General features: G+C 46.0%; 2 protein-coding genes across 3 annotated transcripts; one reads left to right on the forward strand and one right to left on the reverse strand.

The window, feature by feature from the left end:
• The first annotated feature begins 5,306 nt into the window (after positions 1-5,306).
• On the forward strand, positions 5,307-8,557 carry LOC131883366 (box A-binding factor-like). Its single transcript, XM_059230823.1, has 4 exons — positions 5,307-5,669; positions 7,267-7,733; positions 7,812-7,992; positions 8,073-8,557. The coding sequence occupies exons 2-4, from the start codon at positions 7,267-7,269 to the stop codon at positions 8,211-8,213; spliced, it is 789 nt and encodes a 262-aa protein (XP_059086806.1). The 5' UTR covers positions 5,307-5,669; the 3' UTR covers positions 8,214-8,557.
• Positions 8,558-9,258: 701 nt separating this feature from the next.
• Positions 9,259-17,963, reverse strand: LOC131883365 (zinc finger protein ubi-d4-like). Of its 2 annotated transcripts, XM_059230821.1 has the most exons (7): positions 17,639-17,963; positions 16,856-17,363; positions 14,805-14,966; positions 12,812-12,893; positions 10,666-11,220; positions 9,694-9,966; positions 9,259-9,607 (listed from the first exon to the last, which is right to left on the reverse strand). In XM_059230821.1, the coding sequence occupies exons 1-7, from the start codon at positions 17,686-17,688 to the stop codon at positions 9,366-9,368; spliced, it is 1,872 nt and encodes a 623-aa protein (XP_059086804.1). In that variant the 5' UTR covers positions 17,689-17,963; the 3' UTR covers positions 9,259-9,365. The 2 variants fall into 2 exon arrangements, with proteins under 2 accessions (XP_059086804.1, XP_059086805.1); XM_059230822.1 differs by lacking the exon at positions 10,666-11,220 and having other exon boundaries at positions 17,639-17,958.
• Positions 17,964-19,329: the final 1,366 nt, after the last annotated feature.

Consider the following 19,329-nt stretch of genomic DNA (forward strand, 5'->3'; position numbering starts at 1 on the left):
TGTTCAGAAATGCATTAAGAACTGAAATTTGGGGCTCCGCTGACATAAGAGAACCCAGCGATAGGCGCGCACGTATTGCATAAATACCTTGCAACGTGCAGTGAAAAAGGTAGATGTGAAGCTGCCCTCATTGACACCATTTTCTACTTCTTGGCGTGTATTTCTTTCCCATTCAATCATCTACGTATATATCCTGATTATTAGATAACAAAAACAAACCTTAATAAGCTAGATGGTGCTATATGCATTTTCTGCAACATTACATCATTATTTATACGTATATTAATTACTTAAAAGTGTTCCTGTTGCTTTTTTCCTCACCACCATGAAAAGACTTACCAAAGAAGCTTTGAGACTCCAAAACTCCATGAGATGATAGCTAGGCTTTAGTTAACTTTAATTTAAGCGATCAATACGGTCCAAATGTCAAAAATGGGAAGCTGGAAATTCTAAATGACATTTCTTGTCCTCCAAGGAGGACTGTGAAGAAGAATGCTTCTTTGGTAAACCCAAATCCATGGTAAACCATAGATTTCTGGACACTGGATGTTGGACTTTTTGCGCTTGGCTTAACAAAAGAGTTGATGGTCTCGTGGGAATTCATCGCAAACCTGTTTATTGTACTCTTCAGCCAACCGAGTAGTCGTTGGTCCGACATCCAGTGTTTAGCAATCTATGGTTTAACCAAGTTCATTGAAGCCGAACAACAAGGCCAGAGAGAGAGGGGCAAATCATGAGTGACAGGCTTGGCCAATGACGGGCCCAGTCAGGCCATAGGAAAAAACACGAGTTCATTGTTCAACAAGTAATGGAACTTTGACATACTCCTTTGGTGCCTTGTTGATAATTGAGATTCTTTCTTAAGTACTTTCAAGTCGACTGGATACCTTTATTTGGTCATGCTCTACCTAGATTGCCTCTGTCTTTTTTCCTTGGACATTTGGAAGAACAAAATACTGTTTAGTGGCGAATCTACTTAACTTGTCAATAAAAACGTGCTCATTTTATTTGCCAAGGAAAGGTTCTGAATTATGGATGACAGTCCGTTAGTATTTAAAACGAAATGCCGTTACTGGATTCTAAACCAAGACACGGACCAACTCAGAAGCAACGTTGGCCCTGTCTTGTCCGATGTGGGCCCAAACCCTCTGAATTTTGGTGTTTGTTGTATAATCCCCAATTCCACTTAATCCAGAGATTCCTCATTTGATATCTTCTTTCCAGGGGCTTCACGCAGTACAGGGTGAGCATAAAGTCCGGGAGAAAATGTTTAAGAAGCTGTAACTGTCACATTGCTTTGAATTTGCCGGCCTTGTTGGGCACGGGAAATTTGTGACTACGCTCAAGGGCCTCAAAGTCACTTACAAGACCGTGTACAACACGGTGAAGAGGTGCAAGGAGATGGGCTCCATCTGACGTTAGACGCGAAGATAACGCCACTGGTGTATGTACAAGAGGGGGCTTGAAAATTAATCAACATACGCATATTTGAATTTGTTAAAGGCAAACGTTCTCCCCTGGATCCAATCTGAGTCCTCGGAGTCCCCTATCACCTTCCAGACTCACACGCCCCACACGTCCAAACTTGTGCAACAGTGGTGCAAGGCCAATTTTCCCCACTTCTGGGACAGGTACAAATGACTTATTTTTATGACTTATGACTTATTTATTTCTTGTCGCAGAAACACGAGATATACAGGTTTAAATTTGTTTGGTTCCTATTGATCGACCTTAAGGATTATTATTTTGCACATCATATAAAGATGTGTTTCACAATGTCTTTGTTGCTTCTTTGGATTCATATTTGTTATTACTGGGTAGACAGGTCCCAGGTCTTGACTATAATTTCACTTTAGCTTTGTTTTCTTCCTCTCTGATGTGCACAGGCAGTCTTTCCCACATTTCAACAATTCTGTTAATAATTGACTTCTTGGTTGCTTGGGGAGGGAAGGCTCTGGACGATCTTTGGCGCGTGTTCTTTTCACCCACATGAACCTTTAATCATCCGGCTGTAAGGGGATGATTTAACCAGTCTTTTCCTCGATGCCAAGCCAGAAGAGCTATCACTTGCATTGCAATAACGTCTATAGAAACCTGGTTTGTTTTCTGTAGAAGCTCTTTACATTTCACGAGTTTTCGTGTTGGTATATTCAGGACAGCTTTCATGGCCGCAAAGTGGAGAGAGCTTATCTTCTTCAACATTGGATCATTCAAGTCGAGTGCGTCTGAAATGACCTCAATCCCGTATCTGAGTTTTGACTAAAAAAATGTTTCAATCACCCTCAATCCAATGGACTTCTCCCTGTCATCGACTTCGGCGTGTAGTCTAACAACAAGGAGGATATCTTGAAATAGATTAGAAATAGAAAATTTTGGTACTTTCTAAGGAGATTGGCTGGCAGAGTATCATTTTGATCGGGCTATTTTGACGCGAATTAACGCAATTTCTTTTTTTCCCGAACTTTGAGCTCATCCTGTACATTAAGTACCTAAAATCAACATATCCAAAATCTGATAGACTCAAGACCATTCCGGCACAAAGTGCAGTGTTTGCTGTCTTCTTGTTCGGAAGCGAACGATCAGAAATCACAAAAAGCGCTTGGCTTTGAGGTTATGAAGTCCTGTGGTCTTTAACTTGCAATACCGCATTTTTCACACGCTAATTTTTGGGTTGCCATCCGTTTTGGAAAATCCATTTCAATCCTATGGAATTATAGATAAAATGCAACTCTGTTTTGAATTTTCTCAACCACATTATCCACCGTAGGTATTAAATAAACTGAATTGATTTTAACTGTGGCCTAAAAGCCATTTTTGATGTCCTTCCCTGCATATTTGTGTCCCAGAATGGGCCCACTTCTAAAGTAAGCTTTCAAATGAATGTAGACCCTGACTTTTCTGGGCATTTCGCCTTTGGTTAGAGAATAATGAATTAAGATTCTAGTTTCTTCGACGTTCATTCATTTATTATTGAAAACATTTCCGAAGCTTGGCTTTAGTCAAAGAATGATGTAAAATGCTAATTATTAGGTACATATAACCATGACGTAAATGAAGGTAAGCGTCTTGTTTTGTAATGTTATCGTGCCTCAAAATATGACACAATGACATGAACCATCTTGATTAAATGCGTTTTGTTAATTAGCATGAATTCATGCACAAATTGTGGACTCCAGTGATACTGACGGGATATATTAAGGTGTGCGAGAACATTCCTTTGATACGAATATTTACTTGACACCTTAGTTTCCTCTTGGGATAGCTATTTTTGTCACAGCTTGTCAACTCGTGCTAAATTGAGCTTCAAAAGATTGGCTGGCAATGGGCAAAACGGACCATTTTGAATTCTACTTAGAGTCATGTATAGTTCAATTTCTATCGGTAATTGGAGCACTGAAAATAGGTCTGTGTTTTTATTTCGGTCCAGTTGGAATGACAATCATACGGAATGGCTCATGAATTGTTAATGGGCAGGGTCTCTCAAAATATTTTTCTACAGTAGCTCCAAAGCTGTAAAATGATTTACCCGGAAGCTCGAACTTTCAAAAATGTGTTGGTTTAATCATGATGATAACTAAACTCCTCAAAAAAAAATATCTTTACGTCCATCTATCTATAAAACTAATCTGTGATCAAAATTAGTATTGATTTCGGACTCTTGCTATGTTAATCCAAGCATGATCAAAATAGTAATGCTACACAGATAGGCTACCTTTTTTCAATTTTATTTCGAACATTCTGACCGCTACTGGAAATATATTCCCAGCACTTCCCAAGGTTCACATTTGGGCACCTTGGTTTGAACCCACGCCGTTTGGGAGGAACTTATCGACTCTTGCTTTCTCCACGCTGGCTCCTAGACCGCTCAGCCACAAATCAGCATTGGATCGGTGACTATGATGTCAAAACAAGCTATTCATACTTTCATTGAGGAAAAACAAAGTTGGACAATTAATGTTCAGAATTATTGGATTTGGACCAAAGCTTCATAACATACTCATCTCCAGCTATTCACAATATTGAATCCGCAAAAGATTCTGGTTTAGGTAATAATGGAACCGAGATATAGGACGGTTCAAACTTCGATTTCTGATGAAAAACTTGTTGACAAAAATGGGTGAAAACTCATATTACTATATTTGCAATAATTTGGAAGAAGATGAGCTTTTCGTTTTCGAAAGAAGAGTGTTGGGTGAGCCAATATTGACATTGAAATGTTAGGTTTTCTCTGATCTCGAAAGGAAACTAAAGCAGATATGGCTTGGAGAAAATGAGGCCCGTCGCGATGTATTGATTCTAAAAAAATCAGAGTCGACCAGTCCTGTGATCAAATCTCATGGGGATTAAATTATTTTATAATTAAGAAACAAAAAGACTCGTCATAGATATCGATCACATTCTTAATGACCAGCAACAAGTTTTGAGACACCTTCTGTGTTACCAAGGGAATATCAGATTGTCTAAGAACGTGAACAGTAGTCAAATTCTTGTTCCGTGTTTGACGTCATCAAATGCTTCTAATACATCGATAAACGTTGATCTAGTATTAAAATCACACATCCCATGATCGAGCATTTGTCTTCGTTATTCTATTGTGAAAAACAGCGGCTTGGATTGAATTCAAATAATTCAAATGCCAGAAATCGCCTAAGAGCTATCAACATCTTCCAGCGAGTATCACTTTTTCTTGGCAGACGGGTTTGTTCATTCTCCTGGAAAGTCCAGTTTTCTAACTCGACGGCATCCTCCAGAAAGGTTTCTGAATTTATAACCGGTGTTTGGCGGCGCAAACCGCCGTTCGGAAGTTTTCATCCTTTGAATTTGACCGGGTTGCTTGTGCGTTTGGGTGTGAAAAGAGCGAGGTTTACAGAGAATTTGTCGGGGTCACAATATTGAAGGAGAAGTAACCTGAATTCGTAGGAGCTACGAAATTCATTTGTCTTCAGTTTTCACACTTCAAAAGGCACATATTTTCTTGCAGGTACAGCTTACAATTCAGCTAGCCAACTCGAAATAAGTTCAAATTGATTTTTTTCAACATGAAAATACGAATAACTGCTCGTACTTTGCCCCACCGATGATAAATCGAACCGCCAATAACCTGACTGGATTTTCTCCCCAACCTATCAATTATCCAATCTGGTAGCATTGAATGAGCAGACTGAGAATGTCAAATTCCTGGAGCTTGGCTATTTTATATAAATTCTACGGAGTCTACGTACTTGATCCACGTATTGGCGCTCACTATTGGCGACATCTATCCTCCGGCGCAGCCCTGAACGTTGGGCGAATCGATTCTCTATAAAAAGAGAGAGCAACTCCCAAAAGCCAAGCATAGAGAAATTGCCTTCGCGACCCTACACACTGTCCTTAAAAAGAGAGAGAATAGGAAATAAAGCCCGAACTTGAGCGTTGAAACCTTGCAACGGAATACCAACTAGAACATTACATCCTGTGATCCCACAAGTTTCACCCCACACGAATAAAGCGGAAAAGCTCCATTCTCTCCTATTAGCGAGTTATCAAGGATCATTTCATAATGGACTCGAAATCCTCTGTTTTGGTTGTGTGTCCAAACTTCGACGTGTCCAGTCTCTGAAATCGTGCGGCAACACTTCATTGGCCTTTTTCGACATCTACTATTTAATACTCCCAACACATTCAAACAGGTGAGTTGATTGCTTCTTTGGAAAGCAACCTATAGGCATGATTACATCGGGCTTGAAAGTACATATAGGCACTTCCTCGGGAATTCGAAATGTGGCATTTAAAGTCACCTCAGGGCAATTGAGCTTGAAACAACTTTTGTTAATGATTAGATGAAGTCAAAAAACAAGGAAAACACTTGAGGGAATGTGTATCAAACCAGTCTACATTTTAATTGATTGATAAATTCCTTCCAAGAGAATGGCATATCTGACCCATATACAATATAGAGGTAGAAAAAATGCACAAGTGTCTTTATCTATGGCATCTATCTCATATCCTGTATCTGTCCCATCCTACGCCCCATTTCTGGTCCCATTGTGCTTCTACGGTACAGCATGAATGTGTTCCGGGAATTGGCAAATCGATCATTTTGGATTTGTGTGCGACACAAGATCGAATAGGATCAGTAGCTCGCTGGCTCATTTATGAGCGAGCTACATAGAACAAGGCCATCAACGACTGCTAGAAAACGAAAAAATCCCGTGTGTTTCACAATTTGTGCCATAACAAGCAGGGCATGTACAGTACGTAGTAGACACGGGTCATAGAGCAAAGTTCATCTCGTGTTTGAACCTTGTCCCTGGAAACACAACCCACGAGGGCGTGTTTCCATCCAGGGTCAATCTTGCAACATGCATGATTCACTTCACAGGACGATAGGACGATAGATAACCTAGAAATGTTTGTGTCATTATGCAAGAAGTCACGAAAACCGGATCAGGAATGCCGGTGTCGCTTCATGACTCACCTACTCGTACATGTTGGGGGTCCAACTTTCAGCTTTATTTCGACGAGGAGGAAAGAACTTTCTAGTGCTTAGTAACCCCCAAAAATGGTGCAATGCTGCCAATTCCCCGAGAGGCCTTATAAAGCTATGAAATGGCAAATTGAGGAAAACGTGGCCCACGATACCAAGACAAAGTTTGAATGGGCAGGATAATTTCAAAGTGCTTCGAATGCTTTCGGTCTTCGAGACACAGAGCACCAGCTAGCATGTTAGCCAAAGGCTGGCTCTTTCGTAGTACATAGTACAGTAGTAATAATAGTAGTAGCAGCTTTGGAGAGCGTGTGTTATTTAATACAATGCATGAGGCACAGTTGCCAGCAAAAGTAGTGTTTCTCAGGAGAAGGGGGAAGAGCACACACACACACACACACACACTTTGAACCCCATGCACAATCCCCCGAAAAAAATGCCGCTGGGACGACGGAGGAACGGACGCATGCACGCACGCATCACTGCCTCCTTCTCCTCCTTCGTTAAATNCTTTGAACCCAATGACATATTCAATCACGTGGTGACTGAATTCTACTTAAACGGACGTCATGCACAATCCCCCGAAAAAAATGCCGCTGGGACGACGGAGGAACGGACGCATGCACGCACGCATCACTGCCTCCTTCTCCTCCTTCGTTAAATGAGAGGGAGGGACGACGGCCTTGTTGAATGCTTCTCGCTCAATCAAGAGCGGGAAAGAACGACAAAACCTTGAATAATACGTCAGTTTTGATTTGAACTCCCATCAGACTCATTGCGTGTTTGCATTCCTCCTTCAGATGCCTACCCACACGTCCGCCTCATCGGCTTTGGTCCTGTCCTCCCGCCTTTGGGCGAACTCGTGGCAGAGACCTCTCAAGGGAGTTCTATTGCCTTGGAACCTCTTTGGTCTGGGTGGATGGTTTGTGATTCTCATAGCTTACACAATGCTCACAAGTTCGGTTCAAGCACGGGTTGTACCACAGTACCTGAGATCTGTTCCCGAATCATCCTATAAAATACATCCCCACCACCATCATCATCATCATCATAAACATCATCATCAGCAACAACAACCACAACAACAGCTACAACATCAACCCGAGAGGCATCACTATGCCTCTCCACAGTTCCAGACAGATGCCAGCTTGGCTCATTCTGGAATTTGGTTAAACTTGGCGATCCCGTCTACCAGAGATATTCTCAATCAATCACCCAGCCCAGGCCCAGCCAAAACATCTCTAGCACCGCAACCTGATCTGTCCAGGTAAGTTGTGTCAATTGTGTTCAACAACTTGTTTCAACCTAGTCTGACCTTTTTTGACTGTTTTTACTTCCCTCTTAGGCTAGTGATCCATTCGGCTCAAACCACATCCCAGCCAGCCACTGACGAAACTCTCACATATGACTCTGAAAACAAAGTGGAAGAGGAGAGGAGGCTAGAATTGGACCTCGAAGAACACCTGAGACAAGCCCTTCATCGTCAAGCCCGACAAGCCCCGAATTTGTGCGTCAAAGACGAAACGGTAAGGACTCCACAAGAGGCCACCCTATCCTCCCTGGGGTCATTTGAGGTCGGAACTAACTTGAAATGGCTTTCTTACAGGGCAAAACGGAAACCATTTGTCAGACTTGTTCCGAAATAACGAACAATCCAGAAGGACACCATGATTGTTGTCGAAACATTGAATCAGCCTTCAGTTGGTGCAAGAGATTATACGACTTCAGGAGTCGGTTCGGTGGCTAAATCGGAGGTCTACCTCTGGATCGAAATCAAACTCATAGTTGTGGTATCTATTACCCAGACGACCTCTTACTTCCATAGACACACCACGAAAGATATGGACAATATCCGCGTCAATCGACGACGAATACGATAATCAGAAGAAACCAAAGATTTTCTCAGAAAATGGCGAGGAAGACACCGGGATAAATTTACCAGCAGTATTCAAAGTATTTGTTTCCGACATGACTATTATTCCTATGTTTTACATTCTGCTCGATTCTCGTGGATTCTACCCAATGTGCTGTCCTTCCTCCTTCGTACATCATTAACTTGCATTGATAGATATTAAAACCGTTACTGATACAAATGCGTTGTCAGTGGAGCCTGTGAATCACTAAATTGAAAACATTTAGTTGACGGAAGGCTTGCTAGGGTACCGTATTGGTAGAGCATCTGCTATTCAATTAGCGAATCCAGGTTCGATTCCAGGCTTGTCAAGTCCAAGCTTCTTTGCGGGATTTAAATTAGTACATCATGAGTTGCTGCTTTAACAGCTTAAATGGGCGAACTTGCGGCCATTCCCGAGGGTGAGGTAGTTATAACTTATGTTGGCTCTGACAACGAAGCGGAAATAGTCCTCAATAAGGACACCCATCATTTAGGTAGCAGGTCGAGCGAGAGAGCTGCCTGCCATCTTGACTTCGTAACAAACAAACCAAAAATAAACCAACAATTAGCTGACGGAAAGGGACGAATAACCATCAACCTTATTCGTCTCAAATTCATGTCTCTAGTTATCACTTTTCTTTCGCACCTGATCCTATGTACAAGCTTGGTATGGCATGACCTTGCATCGGTGGTTTGCCTCAGACTCGTCCCGGGTGAAACTAGCTATCTCTTTCTGTCCCACGTTTGTTTTTCTTTTCGACCCAATCGGGCTTACCAAAAATACAAACGCGTTTCCAAACCGCTAAGGACTATTGAAATCATCATAGCCAGCACACACTTTTGCGCCTAGGTGAATAAACCTGCCCCCCAAAAGAAGACCGAAACTAAACTGCTAAACAAACATTCGGAACAATTTATTGACAAATAATCCAAGCTCGTCCCTTTCACTGAACAATATACAGTACACCATTGTGATCCCAGGATCACGGGGCTTCGTCATAGAACTCATTTCCGGTGGAAACGTTCTAAACAGAGCTTGCACGACCAAGATCCTTCGGGAGGTTCCTTGATGGGTGGAATGAGACAGTACATATGGTAACCACGATCGCAATCGTCGCAGAACAGGAGTTGATCGTCGTTCTCGGAGGTGCCGCACAACGTGCAGCACTTGCACTCGATGCATTGCCAAGGGTACTCCTTCACCGACACCAACATATTGGGCGAGAATTGGAGGCAAGTCGGGTGACCTGTAAAGGACATGGGAATTAAGCCATGGAACACAACTAAAAAAGCGGCCTTTCCCTGTGGGATATGCTGCTAGTTAGCTCCATACCTGATCTTCCGCACTCGGCGCAAGAGACCAATTCTTCGGGCTGTGTGGTCTTCTTGTTCTCGGTGGCATCGCCCAAGCAAAAGTCACAATACCCTAGGGAAGGGGCCCGGTCCTTGCCACTCATGGTCTTGTTGTTACGATGCGCTGCCATGTGATCTGGGGGCGTCTGAACCGTGGTCATAGAACCACCTGAGTACATGTCGTTGCTGGTCTCGCGAAAGGCAGCGGCTGCCACGGTGGCTGCTTTTCGAGCAGATCCGCCTCGGCTGGGACCTACGAAGGGCCAGAGGGAAAAAACGCACTTGTGAGGCTTGAAGTTGCTGACAGGTTGGATTTGGGTTGGGCTAAAACAGCAGTGCATGCAGAATCGAGGAGGGGGAGTAGAAGGGGGAGGATTGTCGTAGGGCTGCAGCGGGAAGGCAACCACAGAGGAGGTACATATGTACTGGGAGGCATTCGGGTCGGGTTATTGCGACTGAACCTGATTATTGTGGGACCCTGGCCGGGTTCCACCTGTCCCAGGAGTAGGCTGGGACCATGCCGACGGCTGTTAGCAGGAGTGGGGTTGGACGGCTAGCGAGTTGGCTGTATTAGAGAGCAACTAAGAGTTGCAGGAAGGAGCGAACGGGTGGGCGGTGTGGAAGACCATCTAAATCCCAGAAATACTATCTATCATCATCCCAAGGACAAACAGAGCAGTCAAGGCAAGGACAGGGCGATTAGTAAGGGTATTACTACGTATTGAACTACTCATGATCCAGAAAGAGACAGTTACCAATAAGAACAAGCCAGGAGCAGAAGAACAAGAAGAGCAAGGAGAAGGAAAGGGTACAAGGCACCAAACACGTACATCGGGCGGTCTTGAAGACCAAACGGTTCTTGAACCACTTGATCTTCAGTCAAGAGCAGTAGTAGTACTTCAATAAATGTATATCTCTTTTTTGTGTGTGATTGTTTGATGTGGTTCCGAACCTGATCCATCCATCGACGACTGATCGTGCTGTCCCCCGGGAACCCCACCGCCTGCACCCCCAGGGGTTGAAGGGGGCGTCAGCGAGCTATTACTCGCCCGCTCCAGAGAGCCCATGCCACTGAGGCTGTTGCCCGCAGACATGGATGGGACGGGCGCTCCGAGCGTGGTGAAAGTGGGGGCGGGGCCGGGCTGGTCGCCATGGTGCATGGCATTGTCATCCATCATCATGGCAGAGTGTTGTTGATGCTGTTGCTGCTGCTGGAGATGATGGTGCGAGGGAGCATGAGAGGAAACATGAGGAGGAGCGTGGGACTGTTGTTGCAGAGGATGATGATGGTTGCTGTTGCTACCAGTGCTGCTGTTGCTGTTGGTATTGTGGTGGTGGGGGGCATGGTTGGAATGCGAGGACATCCCCCCGCTTGAGCCCGACGTCCCACCGCTCCCGCCGCCGAGGTTATTCGGCTGAATATTCAGCGTGCTTCGATCAAAATCTTTGTGTGAATTTTTGTAATGGTACGTCAGACCAGGTCGGGTCTTATAACGAGCCCCACACACTGAAAAAAATCACACCACATCATAGACTAGGAAAGAAGAAGAAACAGGGGCAGGGCCAGAAGGTTCGAGGCAGACGAGGTCGGAAAGAGAGCGACGACGACGACGATAACAACAACAACAACAACGATATCAACAACATCAGCCAAGTGGAAGAGGTACGATTTGAGTGGTTACCCCCGTTCCCCTTCCCAATTCACCCCCTCAAATGGGGATCTTTTGTCAACTTTCGTCAACTTTCTACCTTCCTCTCTTTGTTTCTCTTTCTTGCATACTCGTACATACACGCACTCAAAGGTCGCATTCATGATCGGACTTTCGAAATTAGCTCTCAGAGTCATACATCACTCTATGTATATCTGGGCTTTTTCTTGGAACTATGCTCGTCAAGTCAGGCTTCTGTTTTTTTGTGGGGGATGAGGGGAGGACTTGAAAGTAAAACCGGATAAATGTGAGTGAGAAACAATTGACAATGAGGACAAACACGATTGCGACAAATGCTGGCATGAACTCGACTCCAATCCCCCTCACGGGATTCAGAATCAAAACTGATTCAACACAGCCGTCAATCGAGAGGAAATTAAAATGAAAAAGGAACACACACACCACACACACCACACACACACACAAAGCCTAGAAGTGAGTTAAAACGTCAACCTTGGACTCAAGCCGCCCAAATCGGGCTGATATCAGGCATTGGATGGATACCCGATTCGCCTCTATCTTGGCGTAGGAATGAGGAGAAATAACCAACTGAACTTCATTCACACTGGACCTTTGGCCAAAAAGGTGGAAATCTCCAACGGCGAAGGACAAAAAAGTTAGCATTACTCTGAAGTACCATATCTCTCTAATGGTGAGCTACTCATGAATCTAAATGATTTACTTTTTGTCTCACAGTTGCCGTGCTTGTTCAAAAAAACTAGGCTCCAGTACTGTACAATCGTTATCGCTCCAAGTTCCCATTTTTTCCTACGCCAAAGTTATCCAAAAACAGAACAAACCAAGGATGCCCGAGGCAAAGAAAATAAAGGGGAAATGAAAAATGAAGGCAAAGAGAGAAGAAAATCAAACAATGAAATGGAAAACGGGATAATCAAAAAGATGAGTGGAATCATGTCAATAACGATGACGATGCAGCGGAGGAGGAGAAGGAAGACAAAGAAGATGATGATGATGATGATGGTGTCTAAAAACCCAGCTTTTGAGAGTTTGTGCGTGAGTGAGTGGAACGTAGAAAGAACACAAGAAGAAAATCCCGCGACAGAAAAAAGATCAAATGGGCTAAAAAGTCAGAAGTGTGCAAGCCCCCCCCCCTCCCCCTGAGTAATGAACACCCAAGGGATCTGCAACTACACGCCCACAAAACACTCGTCCCACGTGATATCACCCGTGCGCCGAACCACTATATCTGTGTGTGTGAGAGTGTGAGAGTGTGAGATCATGAGCCGAGCTCAAGTCATCGTGTTGGTTGGTTTGTGGCGATGGTGGTGGAAGTGATTGTGGTGGCGAAGGCGGGGGCGGCGGCGGTGGCGGCAAGTATCACATCGATCATGAGCCTCCTAAACGTACACAATCATCAGCTTTACTCACGTTCGCACGAGAACGGCTTCTCAGAATCGGGGATGTTATCGGCGTGGGTCCTGCGTTTGGAAGGGGTCCCACCTTTCGACACCTAAGCATGGAGAAGAGAATAGTTTGAACAAAATATCATGATGAATGCTCTTTCTCGTTCTGTCATTTCTGGTTGAAAACGGTCATGCATAGCTAACTATCGTCCTGGTTAGATAGATCCCTATCCCTCTTGAGGGAGGATTTCGCTGAGTGTTCAAATAGCTTGAAAAGCGGGAGAAATTCATCAAATCCTCAAGTGGTTCTGGCCAGAATGAATGAATGTATCATGGACTATCCAACACCTAATAATGTACATTAGTACCCACAACAACAACAACAAAAGGCCGTTATGTAATCAATACCAGGATGCACGGCGGAGTGACGAACACAAAAAAAGTTTCCTACTACGGTTTCATTGGCTCCCAACTTGGAGCAGGACGACCACGCAATCGACATTCATAAGAGCATCAGCCTGATGGATGGTTAACCACGAACTAAGCACTCCAGACTTTTCGTAGAAACAGAATGCATTGGTAGATGAACGGACATTCCATGAACATTTCGATTCAGCCATTATATAATGAGGCACAGATACAACAGACCAGAGGCCTCCTCTGTTCCCACTCAAAAATGCAGATCCGTGAACGTGTTGCGTGGGTGTGGCCTCGCTTTTCATTTTTGAAGCCAAGTCCACTCTCTTTCTTGCACTTGGCTCCTCTATCCAGCATCCTCATTCCCAATTCAGTCGCTCCCTTAGAATGAATGAAGAAGGTCTGAAGAAGGTCCAATCCAAAAGGTCACGAAGAACTTGAGGGCGATCTGTTCAACTAATCTCGTCGGCTGACCTTTCTGCCCTTTGACCCAAGACTCGAAAAGCGTGAAAACCCACATTTCATTTTCACATTCCTACCTAGTTCCTACGTACGCAGTGGGTCCATTCACATCTACTTAGCAGTTCGAACCCCCTCTTTCACTCACTTCAATCATCTTGAGATTACTTTATTTTTTAATTTAAGATTACTTCTTGAGATTGGTGAGACTCTTCACTCCGTCCAATGGTCGTCGAGTTGACCTTTCTCTATGAAAGTGAAACGAGCAACGTGAATGCCAAGCGGGCATGTGCGTGGTGCTTTACACGAGCTAAGCTGGAGGGACCGAATGCAACAAGCAACAAGCAAGCAGCAAGCCAAGCAGACAGGCTGGCTGGCAACAAATATTAAATGGAATTGTTGTCCAAAGGATCAAAAATTAAGTAGCTCTGCCCATTGGAAGGTCAAGAGGAACAACATTGTGATATCGTGATCCCCTAAGTATGACTGAAATCAAAAGTTCTGCACAGACGACCTGGTGTACCAAGCTAATCCAAGCGTGTTGGTATTGCCCAAGAAAAAGAGACTTGAGTAAGTGCGAAGGAAGCCTTTTGAATCATTTCCTGACCAAATATGATGGGTCTTAATTAATCAACCAATAATTCCAAAAGAGTTTCCTCTTCTCCAGACCACACGGTAATTGGTGGGGGTCTTAAGAAAACAATGCGACAGGAGATGATGGATGAAAAGGTCAGATCTGTGTTTTCTAAAGCCGCTCTCGTGTTTACCCCCCCCCGCCCCCCCGACATTGTAGGACCCAGTGAGAAGAACTAGCGTGGTCTCATTATCCAGAGAAGACGATAAGTCAATGTTCTGAGGATGACATTTCTCCTTGGGTGTTAAAAAAAAATCCGCTTAAAAAGAGAAAATGTTCCAAAGCCAAGTAGCTCTAACGAGCCAAACATTTTGAAAACGAACCATCGATCATGGCCTACGTAGGCATGATCCTCGCTCGCACTCGACGGTTTTATTGCCTATCCCTCTACCTCTGGGGCAAATAGAATCTCTGTGAATCAAAGCCTTTGAATTCAGCGCGACAAAAATGAGGAGGCAGAAATTGAATTGCTCTCCATGTCTCTCGTGGCAATTTCTCAACGACTTACCCCTGAGTTTCCCATGGATGACGAAGACGAGGAAGCACTCTTGCCTTTGGCTTTGCCCTTGCCTTTCTTCTTCTTGCTGCCATAGTCTTCGTATTCAAAGTCCGAATCCGAGTTGAAATCCTCGGGGCCTTCACCTTCGAAATCATCCTCGTAATACCATTCCTGGAAAGGGAAAGTACAGAAATAGAATCACAAACGTCTGTCTTGCTTGACACAGAGGGCAAATTTCTGGCCTATCAGACAGAATATGACATGAACCTTGGGTGGGTTTGGTTCAAGCACGTTGCCAAAGGGCAGGATGCATTTCCGATTTGTACGCTCACTAAGGCTCCATTTGAAATATCTCCTTGGCATCGAACCAAAGGCAAATAACGCTTTTATTCAAAGAGATTCTCCCAGTGCACTCGTACTTTTGTGACGCCACATCAATGGCTGAGCCGTTCGTACTCATAATCATCAAAGTTCGTACTCCAAAGTGATTGAACTGAACTTTCGCATCCTGATGAACTCGATTTCGATCTCGTGTACTTCAAGTCGAACCTAAGCAGACCCTGAGAAAGACCCCTCCCGAAGATTCAAGATGAACGTAATGATGGGGTGGGTACCCGTTTTGGGGTGGCTAAGAGGCCTAAGTAGGGAGGCGAGTGAGTAACTCACGATTCATTTCAATTAGTTATGCCGAATAAGGAGGAAGAACGAGAGGCATGCATCGCGAATTCCATGAGGAAAAGACAATACAATCATCGAGCGTCGATTCTAATACGTCTTATAGGCTCCTCAGTGCCTGCCACCACTCTCATGAGAAAGGTGGTTCTCATAATTCAATCGTCCTTGCCACTAACACGGCTTGCCAGTCTTCTATCTAGTACTAGTACTAGTCGTCGTGGTTGTTGTCGTCAAACCCCCTGAATACATATCCCAATAAAACGATGATGAATCGGGCGGCGAGAACGTTTTTGAGATTCCAGAAAATCGAAATCGACTCTACGACGCACACGCCCCCCTCCTTCAGTTTCTTTCCAATCCTGTCCAACAACTACTGGGTGACAGAATGACGCGGTGACTTGGTATGAGCTATGCATCGCCGATTCATAACTGAATAAGGTTGAGAGTCTAGCAGCTCCTCACTTTTGGGATAAAAAAAAAGGGGGCTGCTAACAATGACGGCGAAGAAGAGGAGAAGGCGGGCACACAACGGCTTCATGTCATCCTCAACGAGGAGAGAAGCCAAACGACGACGGGATGGCCATGTTGACGGAATTACAGAACTGATGATCGCCCAGAGGAGCGAAACGTTCTCACCGTAGAAACGGGACCAACTCGTCTTCAGATGCAACGTTGATAGTCTGAGATCTTGAATGGACAGACAATCAGTCAATCACCTCTGGCTCTGGCTCGGAAGATGGCTCAGAGGATGGGTGAGACAATGAATATGGTAGAATGAAACGGTCGGAACCTGTGGACGTTGGTTATTTCAATTTGACCGGCCCCTATCTGATCATATTTGGGGGGGTGGAGGGGGGTGGGAGGGGATAAGGGAGATAGATCGAGGATGCCACCACTGCTTCGTGCGGCCAAGAGCTTGGTGTACTTGGATTTTTAACTATGATCCCAATGCAATGATACGCTTTGAAGGCACAAGTGAGTTTCGAAGTTCCCGTGGCGTAAGACATGGGTGTGCGCGCTGGCCCGTGGTAGTAATGGACCGACGGGTGGGTGTGGTGGGTCTGGTGGGATATCATGGTTTCAGGGGGCCTACGGGCGATTTCCAACCTAAAGTGAGAGCGAGCGTTGGTGGGGAGGATGGCACAATCGAAGGGTCACCATGAGCCCTTACAGCTTACAAGAAGAGGAATCAATGACACCGAGGATGGCCATCTCTGCGAGAACCACACAGCTAACCATGTCCGACTGAGCGGATATGGATACATCATGGACAAAGTGATGCCACCACACCCCGTTCAGCCAGCCGTTTCTAAGGGGGGGGGCAGTCCATTTGATCATGACATTGAAGAGTTAAAGAGTTTAGACAGCCTGACGGTCGGACTCACCGGTTTGGCATGGTCGTCGGCCCCGCCCATGGATTTACCGACCGAGGAGTGATTGGATTCGTCGTTGAGCGTGGGGTTCTCGATCTGACTGATGGTGTGCATTTCGGCGTCGGGATCGAAGCCCGGGCCGCCACTGACACCACCCGGCAGGCCCAACCCGGCGCCGGGTAGACCGCTGGCCTCCAAGCCGCCGGCCAGGCCACCGGCCGCGGGTCCGCCCGCCAACGCGCCCAGGGGTCCGCCCCGACGGGGAGCTAAGAAGAATTTGAGATACTGGTAGGAGCGTTTACGCCAAGGCTTTTGCGGGTAAGCCAGGACTTGACCGGGACGGCGAGCGGAGGTGGGTGGCATGCGCTGGCGGGCGTGTGGCTGGTTGTGGTAGTGCCGCTGAGCCACGCCCGTTTGGCCATCGATGTAGGGAATGCGCATCTTGCGCTCCTCGTTGAGTTTGCGGTTAAAGGCCGTGGCTTGCTCCAGGTAGTCTTTGTAGGCGGGGTCACTCATGAATCTAAAACGAGAGAGAACCCCACCCCCATGAGATAGACAGACAGAGAGACAGACACAAATCCGATCCCGTGTCCAGGGCTAAATCATGAACAACGTAACCGGACACGGCCATCATGCCTGGGGCGTGGTCATCAACCAGGTTGAGACCTAGACACCGGATGGGGGCCAGCCCCCTCCCGCAGCTGGGGGTGGCCCAGACCGGGAGTCTCTTCGACAACGGCCCGGGCCCCAAGCTGGGCGGGCCACACTGATTGGGGCGTGAACGGCTCGACTTACTTTTCGAGGCGCTTGACGCGTTTAGCGTCCACTTCCAGGGTCAAGACCATGGCGCACCCAGCCTCACGGGCCTATGAAGATGCGATGAAGATGATCAAGTGCCCACCGGTGGATCAGTCCGCAGTCACAATGGGAACGGACAGAGACGGGCCAATCGAGAGGAGGTTGGGCGGGGGGAGGTTACCGACCGACCGACCGACCGATGGATGGATGGATGGATGGAGTGATGGATGGGTTAACAAGTCACCATTATGGAGAGGACCCACTTCGACTTCCTCAAGTCAAGCGGCGGACTTTTCGAGTCGGATTCGGGTACTGTAGTTGCGTGATTATCAATTTGTAGCATTGCGATTATTCACGAACGCGTCATGGCCATCCTCAATCCCATGAGTCATCCAGTAAAGATCAAGAGGCTTTTTTCTTACCCCCGCCCTCAATGCATCCCGGTTTAGATTGGGTTGATGACCTAGGAATGGATTGAGGGTAAAGACCATCAAACTGCTTTGTGCCCATATATGAAACTGAATACGCCATCTTCAACCTCTAGCATAATGACTGCCCATATTCATAGAACTAATAATGGACTACTCTACTTCTTTTCGCCTGGGGCTGGCTGGGCTTGGTCTTCGGGTTATTTAGAAAAGCATCAAAGGTGGGGCGTCCTTAAACCTCTGTGCCTTATACATATCAGGGTGGTTGAAACAGACTAACAATTCATTGGCTTCAAGCCTTCATTTGTATCTAAGTTTTCAATTGGATTACGTCTATAGCCACGCACATCTAAACGTGATGGATACCTAAAACAAAGCCTCATGGGCTCATAGTTATGGCCAAGATGGCGTTCAAGCTTCCATTCAACGCAATACCACATTTTCATAATCACGCAACTATAGAACCCAAATCGGACTCGAAAAGACTCGTCCAATTGATAACTCAAGCACAACATCACAAGAGTACTTCGAGTACTTCAGGGGCCCAATGGCCCTAACCCACCCTGGACAGAACTAACCCCAACTAGCGATCCCCCAAGTTGCCAGGGAGCCCAAAACAGTGTCGAAGGGCCTGACCAGCCAGGCTGGCAGGCCCTCACTCCGCTCGTCAGGCGCCGGCCCGGCCAGGCCCAAGCCAGAACCCGGTCTCCCCGATTTCAGCGTGACTCAGGCGCCCGTAATCAAGGGTGACGGAGGGGAGGTTGGCGGCCTCGGATCCATTGGATTGGATCGAGCGGGGCTGGCTCCGGAAGCGGGTCGAGCCCTTGACCATGGCCGGGACGAACCCAACTGGGCCTGGGGGGGGGGGAAGGGGGGGGGGGGGGGGGGGGAGAAGTAAAAAAATGTTGGGGAAAAAAAAAAAAAAAAAAAGGAAAATGGGCCCCGCGGGGCTGATGGCGATAAACGTTATTCTTCACCGATTAGTTGGCGGTGCTCATTTTTAAATTTGTGGCCAATGTTAAAAGTTTTAGATAGAGACTTTACAGGTTACTAATATCGTGTTTAGGTTGGGTTAGGTTAGGTAAGGTTAGATTAGGTTTGATTAGGCCAGGTTAAGATTTAAAAAAGTATCACCGCCAACTAATCGGTGGAGAATAACGTTTACCGCTGAGGGCCAGGACTTAGCCCTCAGCGAACCAACCGGCCACTCGATAATGGGCGCCGGTCCCATCTCGAGTCAATATCGACCGACCGCTAAAG

This window comes from Tigriopus californicus, chromosome 7, assembly GCF_007210705.1.
Source record: "Tigriopus californicus strain San Diego chromosome 7, Tcal_SD_v2.1, whole genome shotgun sequence".
NCBI lineage: Eukaryota > Metazoa > Arthropoda > Copepoda > Harpacticoida > Harpacticidae > Tigriopus > Tigriopus californicus.

What these genes read in the sequence shown, in the direction of transcription:
- LOC131883365 (XM_059230821.1), bottom strand. Translation starts at nt 17,688, where the DNA reads ATGGTCTTGACCCTGGAAGTGGACGCTAAACGCGTCAAGCGCCTCGAA. An exon ending in CGCGTCAAGCGCCTCGAAAA is followed by an intron (nt 17,364 to 17,638) that starts GTAAGTCGAGCC and finishes CTCTCGTTTTAG; the next exon opens with ATTCATGAGTGACCCCGCCT. An exon ending in CATCCATGGGAAACTCAGGG is followed by an intron (nt 12,894 to 14,804) that starts GTAAGTCGTTGA and finishes CTCCATGCTTAG; the next exon opens with GTGTCGAAAGGTGGGACCCC.
- LOC131883366 (XM_059230823.1), top strand. Translation starts at nt 7,267, where the DNA reads ATGCCTACCCACACGTCCGCCTCATCGGCTTTGGTCCTGTCCTCCCGC. An exon ending in CCGCAACCTGATCTGTCCAG is followed by an intron (nt 7,734 to 7,811) that starts GTAAGTTGTGTC and finishes CTTCCCTCTTAG; the next exon opens with GCTAGTGATCCATTCGGCTC. An exon ending in TGTGCGTCAAAGACGAAACG is followed by an intron (nt 7,993 to 8,072) that starts GTAAGGACTCCA and finishes GCTTTCTTACAG; the next exon opens with GGCAAAACGGAAACCATTTG.